At 37.0% G+C, this 15,105-nt stretch overlaps 1 protein-coding gene across 9 annotated transcripts in view; it reads left to right on the forward strand.

The window, feature by feature from the left end:
* The window catches only part of LOC131437244 (FH1/FH2 domain-containing protein 3), a 328,287-nt gene that overhangs the window by 55,425 nt on the left and 257,757 nt on the right, over positions 1-15,105 (forward strand). For 2 of the 9 annotated variants that reach the window (XM_058606466.1, XM_058606467.1), the window contains exon 1: positions 5,063-5,480. The exons of 5 other annotated variants lie outside the window; for them this stretch is intronic. Coding sequence is in view for 1 of the 4 variants with exons in the window: in XM_058606467.1 (XP_058462450.1) it covers positions 5,478-5,480 (3 nt within the window). In the remaining 3 variants the exon portion in view is untranslated. Of the gene's footprint in view, positions 1-5,059; positions 5,481-15,105 lie in introns of those variants that run through there. 2 more of the 9 variants (XR_009230741.1, XM_058606468.1) reach the window with 2 other exon arrangements.

The following is a 15,105-nucleotide window of genomic DNA, read 5'->3' on the forward strand; positions in this document are numbered from 1 at the left end:
ATTGCCATCGTTTGTGTATAAATACTGTAATATAATCGCACTCTTGTTCCGAAACCGAAAGTCGGATCCGAATAAAATGTTCTAGAAATTTTTAAACGGCATCAAACAAAAAAAAAGTATAGGTTGTTGAAATCCGTCCATTTTTTTTGTATTGGATGACCGGAAAGAGAAACTGTGCTAGCATACCCAAGTTGGGCAAGATTCGGCAGATGAGAATGATGTCTCGCATATACTTATTTACGACTAAAAATACAAACGCAAGCGTACTTCGAATACATTTTTGGCTGAATCCAATATTACACGCCAGAGCAGAATGATTTCCCGACAATGGACTGAATTCAGCACGAGTTCTTCCAAGCGGGGCGAGTCGGAATGGATCAGAAAGATCATGATGTCGGTTTTCAGGGATGGTCATAGTATACTTTTGGAGGACCACCTCAAAACAGAAATGTAAGTTTTAGCGTGCATTGATATTTGTATGGTCATCAACTAATATGATCTACAAATTTAGAAGATGTTTTCCGTTCTTCATTGATCGGAGTATGGAACTATCTCGGATCAAAACCTATCATCACAAGTCTTGTTGATTGTTGTGCTCTATAAATGTAAATTTAGAACGTCTGATACGTTCTAGAAACGGGTAAAGTCAAGTTAGTATAAAAGCCAACTAAGACCTTTCAATTGAAACAGTTTTGAACCAAGCGGATACCGTCCATATACCATTCTAATCAGTTCTTTGAGATTAGCAAATATCAGTTTGTAGATGTGTATTTCTGTTACAAAAATATGTAGTCGCTTTTCTCGGAGATGGCTGGGCGAATTTTCACAAACATAAATTTAAATGGAAGATCTCATGGTCCTATAGTCTACTATTGAATTTCACCTGCATAAAACTTCTCAATTTTCTTAGAGACCACTTAACCGAATAGATTCAAATGAAAGTCCCATATCCGGTTATTCAAATTTATCCGGATCCGACTTGCGGTTCTGGAGTAAAGGGGTAAAATGCGCAAAAAATATAAAAAGGTAAAAATATCCCTAAAGTTTTCAAATGCGCACTGTAGAGAGCGCACAAATCAGTGGAATTTATTTCTTTGAGAAAATCTTATGTTTGCTCTTTAAGGAGTTCATTGGTTTGCTCCCTGAGAATTTGCTCTTGGTGCAAGAGTACATCCATAAATTATTGTTACGGTTGTCGCTAAATGACGGTTATGTATCCTAGTGGGCTGTAAAGCTTCACTTTCATCTAAATAAATGATGATTACGGTGGCATCTCATTGGATTTTTGTTAGTATAATACTAATTTGAAGCTCAGTCCAATTTAATTAGTTTTCTTAGAAAAACTAGAAAAAATATCTTTTTGATGAACTAATTGTCCAATAAATTTTTACCAAGTGCATCATTTTTTGGCGCCTGAGGCGCTCGCCACAGTCACATCCCCCTCACTACGGCTCTTTCAAGCTCGATTCCTAACCTTGCACATAGGGTCACAAAGATTTCCTGAAAAAACTAAAAAGATGGTGAAAATTCTAATGGGTTTTCTAAAAAGAGGTACTACTTTGATTTTTCTAAGCAAAATGTTTTTTTTTTCTGAAATAAATGATCGCATGTTTATTTCAATATACAGGGACAGGTATTCCATTTATAATGGAAAAAAATATCAGCGAAATGGTCATCAAAGCTGCGCTTGCAGGACTATATCCTTTTCATGAGATTTTCCATAATAAAATCTCAAATTTGCTGATGTATGTTCTTAATCGTGTCACGAATTCCATCTTTGAGCTTTTGAATAGACACTGACTGTTGGCGTAGACCTTATCTTTCACGAGGCCTCAAAGCAATAAGGTTATTCGAGAAACTTCTAACGTTAAAGATGGATGGTTTCGTCGCTTGTGTGACACGTATCATCGTCTTGTTGGAATTAAACGTTGTCCAGATCAATAGCTTATTTTCACTAACCAAAAAATAATCATGCTATCAAACTGAATGATTTGAATATAACATGGTCTGATCAAGCGAAAAATTTAGATTTAACCTATGATATAAATCACACTTTTAAGCATCACATAGAACAAATTTAGACATGTAATAAATGTAGTGAATGTTTTTATTCTCTTATGAAAAGAAATTCTAAACTCTGTTTCAAGAACAAATTATTAATCTGCAAGCAAATTTTCAGTTCAACCAAGCTTTATGCAGTACCAATTTAGGTAAGTTTTTGTTTCACCAGAAAGAAATCGCTTTAAAGAATTGAAATTGTTAGTTAGTCAGTTAGTTTATAGGCTCTTTTGCTCCTTTCCACGTGGCATTGCGGAATCAATCGAAGTCCTGTATGGGCTGTAAACCCGATAAACATATCCTAATATAATTATATTTGAACTGTTTCTCGTTTCGATACTGTTAAAATTTATAATTTGTGTCCCACGTGGATGACACTTCCGTTCTGTTCGAAGATCTGAATTGAAAGAGGACGAGTCAGTTTTAGTATTGCTTACTTTGATTGAACAAATGGTTCTATGGACCAAACCTTATGTTATTTTCAGAGCTAAATCTTTTCTACTGGATTGTCTCGATAACTTCTGGGAGCTACTTATATTCCCACAATAACCGCTAGCGTGCTAATAACGTATGAGTTTATATAGTATAATAAATAAGCATATGTCCCACAGATACCTGTTAGAATTTTTTTGTTATTTAAACTGTTGAAAACTGTAAAAAATGTTAAAAAATATAAGCATTAGCATTAGAGACCGCACATGTGTTGTTACTCTGTCATTGATTAGAACTAATTTCGCCTGCAAAATGTTCTGAAATAACTTGCTTGGGAATATCACGAAGTTTCACATTCTGTAAACTGCATTGATCCCTTATGCTGATCAATACCGACGCCGGCCACGTCCAAATGCAGATCTACTTGGGAAGGAAGAATTATTAGCTCAATGCATGTTGCTACTAGAAACCGAGGAATCCTTTGTATTTCCACATGCATCATAGGAAGGGTTGTGTGTTAGTAAATTGTCGAATAATATTATCATGTGTTTATTGCTCTGGGTAGCCGGCTACCGAGAATACGTTGCAAACTATCTGGCGAATACGGTGGTTGCGGAACGATATTGGTTGAATTTTTGGCGAAAAAATCTCGAAGAATCAATGCCGCATGCGACGGTGCATTATCGTGGTGCAAAAGTCAAGATTTGTCAGCCCATAGTACCGGTCTCTTTTTACGAATAGTTTCTCGCAAAGGTCGCATAACACTTAAATAGTATTCCTTGTTGACAGTTAGGTTGGTCGAAAGAAATTCGGAGTGCACTACACCTTGTTAATCAAAGAAAACTGCCGTCCTGGACGTGGTTCGTCATCAACGCGTTCTCGACCCTCTTTGAACAACTTGTACCAATCAAAAACACTTGTTCGCGACATACAATTATCGCCGAAAGCCTTTTGCAATATTTTGAACATTTCGACAACAGACATTTGATTCCGCACACAAACTTTAATGGAACTTTTTTGTTGAATAATTTCACTCCTTTTAAAAATCGCCGATTGCACTTTTAATACTTCAGAAAGACAGACGAATACTAAACACTAATGAATATTTTTACGTGACACTTGGCATAGATGTCACTGACAGTCATACCAATATAGAACAAAAATATTCAAAGTTTTACTACTTTTTGCCCACAGTAGTACTTTACAAAAACTTGTTTGATACACATTGAAATTAAACTTTTTTGAGAGCAACACTTAGGCACCGCATCGTACTCCAAGTGATGCTAGTTTGATTGATACCTTACCACACCCAAAACATAAAAATTATCACTGTTCTAGTTCCATAAAGAACTGTTGATTGAAGTGTAGTAGCTGTTGGCAAAAAAACGATTAGTACATCTTCGGTATCTTGTTCGCGATGAAATCCGACGTTATAAACAATGTCATCGGTGCAGTTCCGATTTCTTCATTGCTGCCAAAAGGGGTCTCGTCGAGCGGATTAATGTTCGTGCCGTTGCTGAAAAGCACGAAAAATCGTCCCTCGTTCAAGAGCGCAATCCGTCATCGTTGCAATCTACCAACCAACCAACCAACCAACACAACCTGAGGTGTCTGGCTGCACAACTTCAGAGCACCTTAAATCATGAATGGCATGAACCCCTCGAATGAACCCTTTTCCGTTTTCGCTATTTCTATTTCTCTCTTGTCGAGTCTCTCGGTGTGGTGAATATACCCGAGTCGGCATCGATCGATTCATCCGTGGTAACTTCGCTCAGCTTATTTCACGTGGTTGATCGATCCGTCTCTGATCGGCATTTGAGAGTGATTTTCTGTGTTAGGTCTATGTCAAACTAGTGACAAGGATATGCTTCTGTCGCACGTTTGACTATAGCTTAGATCAACGGGGCCTTCAAGGTTCTCAAGGAGAACAAAGCAAACGAAAATCTATAAATAAAATTTTCATTAAAAAATCTCCCAGAAATCAACGAACGATTGTTTATTTAGTAATTATTTTTTTCGTTGTTTTATTCTTTATGGAATGGATATTTGGTGTTTTTAGATCGTGTTTAAAGATCGTGTAATTTAGTGTCACTTCTATCTGCACAAAAGTGAGTAACTACTTCTTCGAAACCGTTATCACTGCGTAAACAGAAAGTTGTTATCATAAATAGTCGACCCGAAATGCTGATAACATTTTCTTCGCACTAAATAGTGCCTGTAAGGTGCCTCACGGGTACCTGCGAAACACGATTGATTGAGGTGCCCGTCGGAAGTACAGCAATAACAACACCGTTGAGGTGTATTCCGCGGTCACTATGCTTCGGTACGAGCGCGTAAAACAAAAAGGAAAATAATGTCCGTGCAGAGAGAGAGAGAGAGATACAACACAAAACAGAGGAAAAACTAGTTCCAAGCCAAGCCGGTCGTCGTCGTCGTCGTGGTCTCGGTGGTGGTTCCACGCGACCGTCAAGGTATGAGAGCGAACAGAAGAAATTCACTCAAGCAGCATTTCGTGGTGGAGTGGAGGCGGGTGGAGACGGCCGAGGTTGCCTGAGCTCACCTTACGATATACGCGAGAATTAAGTCAGTTGCTGGGTGTTCGTGGCTGCGAAAACTTAGTTCGTTCGAGTTGGCGCGACTTTGCGGTCCGGGCGATTGTGCGACTTTGTCTTCTAGAAGCCGAGTGTCTTGGAATGCGATACTCTTCCAGCGGCTTTGATTTGTTCTAGTTCTGTCCGCGAGTCGTGACTTACGGGTGTGATAATTCGAACCTAGAAGCTGCGGAAAGCCAAGTGGAAGTATTTACAAGAAAAATTTATGCTTTTATGTGACTAATCCGTGAAGTGCTGTTTGAAAGTGCGAAGAAAGGAGATTTTGTGAATTTATTGCACCGGCAAAGTAATTTGTTGATTTTCTTTACTGGAGGTGCTTTGGAAGTGTGCGGTGAAGACAGCATCGGCTAATGTGCTACTAATTCTTGGTGATAAATGGTAATTTCTTGAGAATAAATGAAACTTACATTCTGCAAGTGGTTTCTGCGGAATAAAGGAAAACGAGCTGTACTTGCTGGTTGCTCTGCACAAGGCTGAAGTAGCTGCAAATGGGATAACCACCTGTTCAATCATAAATCGAGAAGTTTGGATGAAAATCGGGAAGCTGCTTTTTATGCTGCCGCTCCGAGTTCCGTCCGTCCGAAAGGTTCGTGACTTCTCGAAAGCTCTTGTGCACAAGAGGGTACAGCGGGACCGGCCTTTTGATATGGAATCGATTTATGGAGAACCTGTTGAGATTCTTTTGCGGCCGACATAGGACTGTTGTTCTTTGCTATTCTTTCCGACACGGTAACATAAACAACCGACCTCTGGTGGGTAGGGAATTTGAAGAAAATAATTATATACAAAAAGCACCGAGCTCCAGTGCAGGTATTATTCCGGTGCAGGACGGGTGAGCCGATCGGTGATCGATGAGGAATGGATGGGACGGAATTGAGATTAAAATAGCTATGATGCGAACTAGGCAAAACGAAGACAAAATAGTAGATGGTTCAGGAACGTGAAAGCAAAATAACGCAGTTTGATGCATAACTTGTGCATTAATCTTGATTATTGAATAATTGAATGCGAGAATGTTTCTGAGAATCGTGAATAGTGGATTTATTTATATGTTTATGACTGGGATTGCTCGAACCGGGTATAAAGGTTTTGGATCCCGTTCAGAAAAGAATAGTAAGATTCTAGCCAAATCAAACCAAGTTTTGATATTTTTAGCTTTAGATGTGACCTACATCGCAGATATTATACAAAATTCAACTGGCCGAATCATTTTGAAAATATTTGATTCTACATTGTTAATCGTCAGTTGCGGTATTTTTTAGTGTACAGAGCATGACATTGCTTACGTGAATATATCGTTTTAACCGACTCGCCGGCCTTGACGTATGTTTGTTTTTAGATTTGGGATGATCATAATAGAAACATTTTTCGTCACCAATATTAATACGATGCAAATGCGATTTCGTTTTTAACCGCCTCAAGAACATTTCGGACATGCAATAACTTCAACTTGCTCGGCATCCAATTTCCAACTTTTTAGCTGAATTTAAATATTTTTATGCGTGCTGGGTTTTCGCATCACACACAATGATGCCGCTAGCTCTTCTCTCAATAGACTCAGTTCCTCAAGTAGTAATGGCTCCGATTTCGATATTTTCAAATATCCGGAGCGCTTCTTGTCTTCAGCTTCAGTATTATATTTATTTCTCATAAGTTTCCTGGAGCAAGTGATAGATTTTTTTGCATTTTTTTCATATTCTAGAATAGAAACAGCGTTTCTCGCTAATGGCGCTTGTTTTGTTGAAAATTATCTGGCGTTACTTGCGAAATGTTAATTTTTTATTAGAAGTAGAATCAATTTGAATTTCTATTGAGAGCTTAGAAAATTCTTGATGTTGTTTAGCCTTAGCGTGACCTTTTCAGCTTCTCATGCCATTATTTGACATCAAGAAGATATGAAAACAGTTGGCCCAGCATCATTGTTGAGGAAATTGTTTATTGCAGTTTTCAGTTCAACCTTTACAATAAAAAGGTTTCAATGAATATTTTCTTTTCCACCAGGATTTGCATGCCTTGTATATTATAATGCATTAATGCAATTTACTTAGTCAACAGATTTCACAATCGAAATCATTTGTTTACTTATTTAAATTACATGGTTATTGTAAATTTAAGGAAATTCCGTGAAATTCGTTTGATTAAAAGAAAACTGCAGCTGCTTTGTCAAATCATTAACTTTAGAACAAAATAGAATGAACCAGAAAATTTAAGGATCTTTAATAGACTTCATAAGATTTTAATGCAATATAAGAAGCTTGTGGGCAATTTTTACAATAATTTAAAAGAAAATGATTCCAGATCCTGGGTTGAAAATTGAATAATCTGTTCTTTTAATGTTTCAGAAGATCTTCAATGATAATGGGAATAAATTGAGAATATGGTTTAAGTTTGGTTTTTGTAGCATTCGGAGCAGGTTAGAGTGTTTTGAGGATTTTATAGTACTCTAGAGGAACTCTGAATGTAGAAGGTATCTATATTAGATATCTGAAGACCTTGCCTTGTGACAAGAAAATCTTTGAGATACAAATATCGTTATTTATCGATCAGCAAATAAATTATCTGTTCCATATTCATATTATCGAATAGCTTCATTTGACGAAAAAATCTTTCCTGAACGGACTTCTCTAAGAAGATAGTATCTCAGGAAAACCTTTCTTAAAGTATTTTTTCAGAATGTATGAAGGAGTTTCGTGCGCTGTCTTATGTCCGGAGAATTCAAGTGGAACGTTCAGTTTTGGAAGAATTTGATCAATTACAGAGGATTAATAAACACAAAGAATTGCTGAAATATCTAGTAATTTTTCTTAAAACTATTATAAGCCTAAAGCTTGAAATTTTTCAAGTGAATTTTTTGAAAAAATAGAACATTTTTAATTCAATGCAGTGAATAATATGTTAACAGTGCTCCCGAAATTTTGCATTACTACAAGGAGTGAAAAGTCCCGGGCCACTCACAGGAAAGACGTGAATAGCTCGAACCGTGTATATTTTTGTTGAGAACAAGCCTCTGTATGGCGAAATACCAAATTTCATGACAATATATTGTTTGAAAAACATCGGATCTTTTCAGAGGAGTTCTTGTTTCCACCAAGCTATGGAAAAGGCTAGTTTCAGCATTCAGCATAAAAATAACGTTGATTTTGAATCAACGATTCTTGAAGAATCAGGAACGGAATGGTCCACCATCTCCCGTATCCTCCAGACCTGGCCCCCAGCGACTATTATCTATTTCCAAACCTAAAAAAGGTTTCTCCGGGGAAAGAATTTTTTTTTCGAATGCTGAAGTTGTTTATCTGCTAGAGCTTTGGTAGATTGGAGAAGTCTTATTATTTTACATTCTTATGAAATAAAATGAGAGGAAGAAGTCCAATATCGATTGAAAAAAAAAGAAACAAAAACATTTAGAAGTGTCTTGATCATTTTGCCGCAGAATTTGTCGAAGCACATAGATGAATTAAAGTTAAATATGTGCAATTGTTATTCACTCTGATGAAAAAATTGTGTGATTTTTAATCTTCTGAGACCGACATACTCTATAGTCGAAAATGAAACAATTTTACAGACGATTTACCAAATGGTTTATGAATTCACAGTTCGAAAATATCTTGTAATTTTACACATTTCAAAAATATCTTGATTTTGCACGGAAAAAAATTATGATTTCTACAAGTGACCTAATTCTACAAACGATACAATTCATAACAACTTAACTTGTCAAATGAATCTAGCAAGAACTTAGTCAAAACGTCGTATTTCATATTCAATGACATACAAAACTGTGTGATTTGAAAATAACATGGCTTGAAACCGAATGAAATAAAAAAACAAAAGATCGATAACAACAGCGCGATTTGAGCCGAGAAACATTAGATCACAATGCACATTAGTTAATCGATTGTGCCACGGAAGCACATATCTGTTTAAAGAATAATTGATACATATAAACCCATACCGCGACGATTGGTAGCCAAGTGCAAATTACACGCGGAGCCTGTAAAATTCTGCACGAATGGATGATTATGTCATTTGACAATTTAAGTTGTTATGAATTGTATCGATTGTTGAATTATGTCTCCTGTAAAATTCATATTTTTTTATTTGTTCTAATGAATATTCAACTATGTCTATAACGCAACTCAAAAGCGATCAATCGTCATATAAGAGAATTTTGCATGAATGGCTTATCTGTGTCAAACATATCCAATCTTTCACACAGGTACGTAAAATTACATGTTTCAGTGCTTCGAAATATATCGGAATGCATGTGTAAAAATATGTCATATTTTCGTTCAAATATGGTGGTCTCTGAGAACATAAATTTAACAGATTTCGTGTAAGTGTGTATGCTACTAGATTGATATTAACCTACACAGCGGCGAAAAAATCTGAAATTCAAAGATAGCAGTTCTATTGCGTGTTGTAGATTTTCATAAACATTTTCATGATTTTCTCAACTGTTTTCTACGCAGAAAAAAATAATGAAATTGACATGTAAATTAATAGTTATATGAAATGAACATCAGTTGATTAAAAAATTTGACTAAAAACCATCATTGATGTAAAACCAAATTGGAATGCATCATTTTGTTCAAATATCAAAACTGCATTGTTTAAACAAACGCTTAACTTGCTTTCAAAATATATACTATTTTCTCCCCAGTACGTACGTTTATTATCATTAAGTTTTGCTACAAAAAAAAAATACAAGTAGGATCGAAATCAGATTAGAAGCAGATTTTTTGTTTCATTTCAGTTATTGTGCTAACTTATGCATTGTTTGTAAAACTTTTTTCAGTAATTTATATTGGAAAAAGGTGCTATCCTGCCGAAGTTAAATTTTTTTTATTCAATTCAATTCAACAGTTCGGTTGAAAAGTTCGTATCGTTTAATAGAAACACACATTTTTTTGCCAAAATTCGTTTTTATTATTCAACATAATTGCCATCAGAGGCGATACAGCGATTATAGTGATCTTCCAACTTTTCGATACCATTTTTGTAGTACGATTTGTCCTTTGCCTCAAAAAAGGCCTCAGTTTCAGCGATTACCTCTTCATTGCTTCTAAATTTTTTACCAGCGAGTATTCTCTTGAGGTCTGAGAACAGGAAAAAGTCACTGGGGGCCAAATCTGGAGAAAACGGTGGATGAGGGAGCAATTCGAAGCCCAATTCGTTCCATTTCAGCATGGTTTTTCGTTGTTGTTTTTGATCGATTGTGAGCTCACGCGGCACCCATTTTGCACAAAGCTTTCTCATATCCGAATATTCGTGAATAATATGTCCAACACGTTCCTTTGTTATCTTTAGGGTTTCAGCTATCTCGATCAACTTCACTTTACGGTCATTGAAAATCATTTTGTGGATTTTTTTCACGTTTTCATCGGTAACAGCCTCTTCTGGACGTCCACTGCGTTCATCGTCTTCGGTGCTCATATGACCAGTACGAAATTTTGCAAACCACTTACGAATTGTTGCTTCGCCCGGTGCAGAGTCTGGATAACACTCATCAAGCCATTTTTTGGTATCGGCGGCACTTTTTTTCATCAAAAAGTAGTGTTTCATTAACACACGAAATTCCTTTTTTTCCATTTGTTTTTTCACAATAACAAAAGTAGCTTCACTCAAAATGCAATATCTCACAAACTAATAATCAGACAGCTGTCAAATTTATACACGTATCTTTTGAAGGTTGGTACTAACTGAAAATGGTATGGATTTAATTCTAGTGGCGCCTTTTCATAGAAACGATACGAACTTTTCAGCCGATCTGTTATTTGAAGGCACACTGCTTAAGCTCTAAGATGCCAAGGGCATTTCTAATTTTAATTAATGACTAACTTAAAACTAGGGTATTATCCTTAGGGTAGTGGTGAATTCTTGTCGCAATGGTCGATTCTGGCAGATTCAGTTTGCGCCGAAGTTAAATGTTTTGGTCCTAAAAATAGATTCACCACTATTTCGTAGCTAAGCCCCTTTCGAACTTCCGCAGCTCTTTATTCGAAGTACCATTCACATTGCATCCAACGCCATCCGTCCATGTTTCGCAGTGCTGCTCCGTAGCGCAAAGTGCAAATATGTACAAACACCGAAGACCGAACCTTGAACACGTTGATTTATGCGTTCGACATTTTGATTAATTTTCGCTCGCCCCTAGTTTGCTGGCAGCACGTCGAAGACCGTTATTTCATCGGAATTTTGCCATCTCGCCAATTTTTTTCTTTGCTCTTGCAAATGATTTGGTTTCACTCCGTTCTTCGGCGTTACAGTTTTGAATGTTCCATTCCATCATTTCGCTTCACTTGGTTCGATTCTACAGTGACACAACCAACCGGTACAATCACGCTAACTCCGTGGCGTGTCGCGAAAGCAAAGCACATGGCCGTCGTTTGCAATGATGAATAAGAATCAGATGCCGTGGTGGAACGTCTCCGAGTATCCCAAACTGGTGAAAACCGGCAAGCTGTTTCACAAAAACAAAATTATCGTTACATGTAATAGAAGCACAATGATCCGTTAATACTTTTCAAGGACCTTGCTATCAATACTTAAATAAAGCAGCAGGCAGTACCCTAATGCTGAACGCGGTATCGCCCTCTCTAAAACGGAGACCTGTTTGGCGTTTTCCTCCGGTGCCGACATGACGCAGAAAGGTGGTGCCGCACGTGCGAGGAGGTGGACTTGAACTTGATTCGAATTTGTTTACACTCGGTTTCAGCTGCCCATGAAGACCAGTTTATTTTTTCGTGATTGCCACACAATCGACATATTGCTGGACCGGTGCGAAGTTTCGGTTTGGCCTTTTTTGCGCCTGGAAGACCGTGTTCGGTCTAGCTGTACTTTTTTTAAACATGGCCGAGACCCGGCTAAACAAGCTAAGATCCGATCTGCGTGAACTTGATATATATGGGGATTGGTTCAGTTAAAACACGTTAGAAGTTTTTGTTTTGTTTACTTTTGGTATTATTTAACTTAGGTTATGTGTAATGAGGATTTTGATAGCTTCATGTTACGATCGATCGTAGAGGTGGATTAAACTAATAAGAAATTGAAGGGGCGATTATATTTTATTCTTATATTAATAATTGTTGCCATGTTCATGCTGGCTCAGTACACTTTTTCAAGTGGTATTTTGTACTTTATATCTGTTTACTTCCTAAATCACACTACACTTCTCATGAGTTTTTGGCTAATGAACTTGTTGATAAAACCAGTTTAAATTTTGTTTTCTTTGTGCTTTCCTTCACCAATGATGGTGACAGATAAATAGAGACAAATTTTCTGATTTTAGTCACAACATTAGTTGTCAAGAATTGAGAATTTCGTATTTATTTGAAATATTGCTGGTTTGTGTCCAGAATATTCGTCAACTAAACACATTCTCTAAAAATAAGAGTTTTTTCAGCATAGTAAATTCTCAATTTTGACTAATTTCATAGTTATTTTGGAAATTTTGTTGTTAAAATTAACTAATTCAAAAACAGTAATACGAATTAGGCGCAGAGCTAATTTCGGTCGTTCCGTGCACAATCGTTGAGGGAATAGTTAAGAAATACAATACAAGAACAATGTTTGCTACTTGGGAATCATCTTTCTTGGGATTTACCCGAACAAATCGAAGTATAGAAAAACCAACAACAGCCGTCCAGATGAAGAAACTTTTATAATTATTCAAAAATGACCTGATTCTGGCTGATGATCTGTGGTTGTAAATGATGTAAATGAGTTGGATTTTCATCACATCTGATCGGAATAATGGTTCTCAACAGAAGTTCGAATAGTTTTCCATTTCTGAGAAATATAAGTGAGCTCCTGCTTGAAATATTAGGCCACTATTTACGGTATTTTCAGAACCAGAAACTATGAGGACAGGTATAGCTGAAGTAGGTTTGCGTTGCCTTAAAGTAACGAGATCTGCAAAATGGGAGCGGGTCATATCGCCGAAAGCCATTTCGCCGAAAGTCGTTTCGCCGAATGCCATTTCGCCGAATGCCATTTTGCCGAAAGTCGTTTCGCCGAATAGGTCATTTCGCCGAAAGGGTCATTTCGCCGAAAGGGTCGTTTCGCCGAAAGGGTCATATCTCATGCATATTATGTCTTCTGTATAACTGATGTGGCGCAGCCACATGTGGGTTAGTGACGTTCGGAGAAGAGGAGGAGAGAACCCTTAAATTCCGTTCCCGAAGATCGGATCTGAGTGAAATTTAACACCCATCTATGGAACTACAAGACCTAATTTTGTGGGAATCGTCACTGCTATCACTGAGGAAACGAAACGAGTTTCGTTTTGGAAATTTTGAGCAATATTCCCACTGCATCCGGAACCGGAAATTGGAAACCAGACTATCTGAAGTGAATTTATTTGATCATTTAGATGTATAAACTAGAAACATTTAACAACCAATTTAATGCAATTCGTCTCATCGTACATGGTTACTTATCAGAAAGCTTGTTTGGCCGTGCTAATGCGGAATTGAATGAACATTTGTCGCGTCGATTGGTAATTGTTGATGAAAGCTTTCCAGTATGTGTCGTCTGTAAACAGACTCAGTTGTAGTCTCTGATAACCGTGGATGTATATTTGTTGGATTATTGTGATCTACTCATGTAAAAGATGTTGTGGTCTTATTCTTAACGAAGAGTGAAAATATGTGGATTTAGCTTCGTTGCGCTTTTCCATGTTTCAAAATAAATAAATTAATAAATAAAAGAAAACCTGAATCCACTATTTTTCGCCGAGGATGCAGAATGAGTGCCCGATAATGGGTTGAAGTCCGCAAGAGTGCTTCAAGTCGGTGGCCTTGGGCGGCTCAATTGGCGGAAAAGGTAGAGGCGGTCGCTCTTATGGGATCATCGTGGCATACTTTTTGTGGACTATCTCAGGAAATAATGAAAACATAAACAGCGAGTACTAGTTTTTGGAATGATTGAAAACCGGAATCGTTTGGAAACGGCCTCATTCGAATCGGGCAAAAGACAATGCACTAAAAAGCATCGCAAGCATGGCTAAAATAAACTGTTTAGGGCTTCAATTGATTCTTTATTTATTTTATTCGTCCGATTCTCCTCTTTCCGACTACAGACCTTCCAGAAATTAACTTTTCGGAAAGCTTCAAAAAGTTGGGAAATAACAGATATAAGTGTATCGACCAAGAAAATATGTTCATTTCCAAAGAAGTAACTTAGGGTACACTCCAACTAGTATGTCATTCGAATGTGAATAATTTGTTGGAACAAAACAAAACCCGGTGACACGGAGATTCGTAAGATCCCGAATCAGCGAACTTTTCTCATCTAAATAAAGTAACGTTGAACGCAATTGTAGGTCTCCTGGATTGTGGTTGCCACACAAATCAAATTGCACCGTTTAAGTAAATTTTACAAACAGTACTTTCAAAATAAAATTGTAGAAAGCTTTTTTTCTGGGACTATCTACATCAGTGATTCCTAAACAGCCTTAGCTCATTTTCAGTGGGTAGTAAACTCAAAATTGTTAACAGGTGGGAAATGAGTTGCAAATAATGGGCTTTGATACTTAAAAAAAATCTGTTTGAGAAATGCCCCGAGTAAAATGTATTCATATAAAATTTAAATAGACATGTGGGTAATATATCATTGAGAAAAACAATTCCATTTCAATCTATCAGTTGCAAAAGTGATGTGATTAGTGCATCATTCAATTTGTCAGAAAGGAAACGAAAGTAATAAGATGAAAATTTTAGTGCTAGTTTCAATGTTTCATTATAAATTCATATCATGTCTATATTTCAAATTCAATTCATACAAAATACAGAAAAATAATTCAGGTTCAGGTTCAGAATCCAGATGATCAGAATGATTTTCAGAGTTCGAATCCAAATCCATCTTGTTTAAAATTCAGAGGTCAGATCCAGAATTCAGATTTATGTTCGGGATTCAGGCTCAGAATTCCCGTCAGGAGTTCAGGTCTATAAACCGCAGGCCCAAAATGCATGGCTAAAACTTGGATCCCGATTTTCGCTCAAGA

Source organism: Malaya genurostris, chromosome 3 (genome assembly GCF_030247185.1).
Source record: "Malaya genurostris strain Urasoe2022 chromosome 3, Malgen_1.1, whole genome shotgun sequence".
Lineage (NCBI taxonomy): Eukaryota > Metazoa > Arthropoda > Insecta > Diptera > Culicidae > Malaya > Malaya genurostris.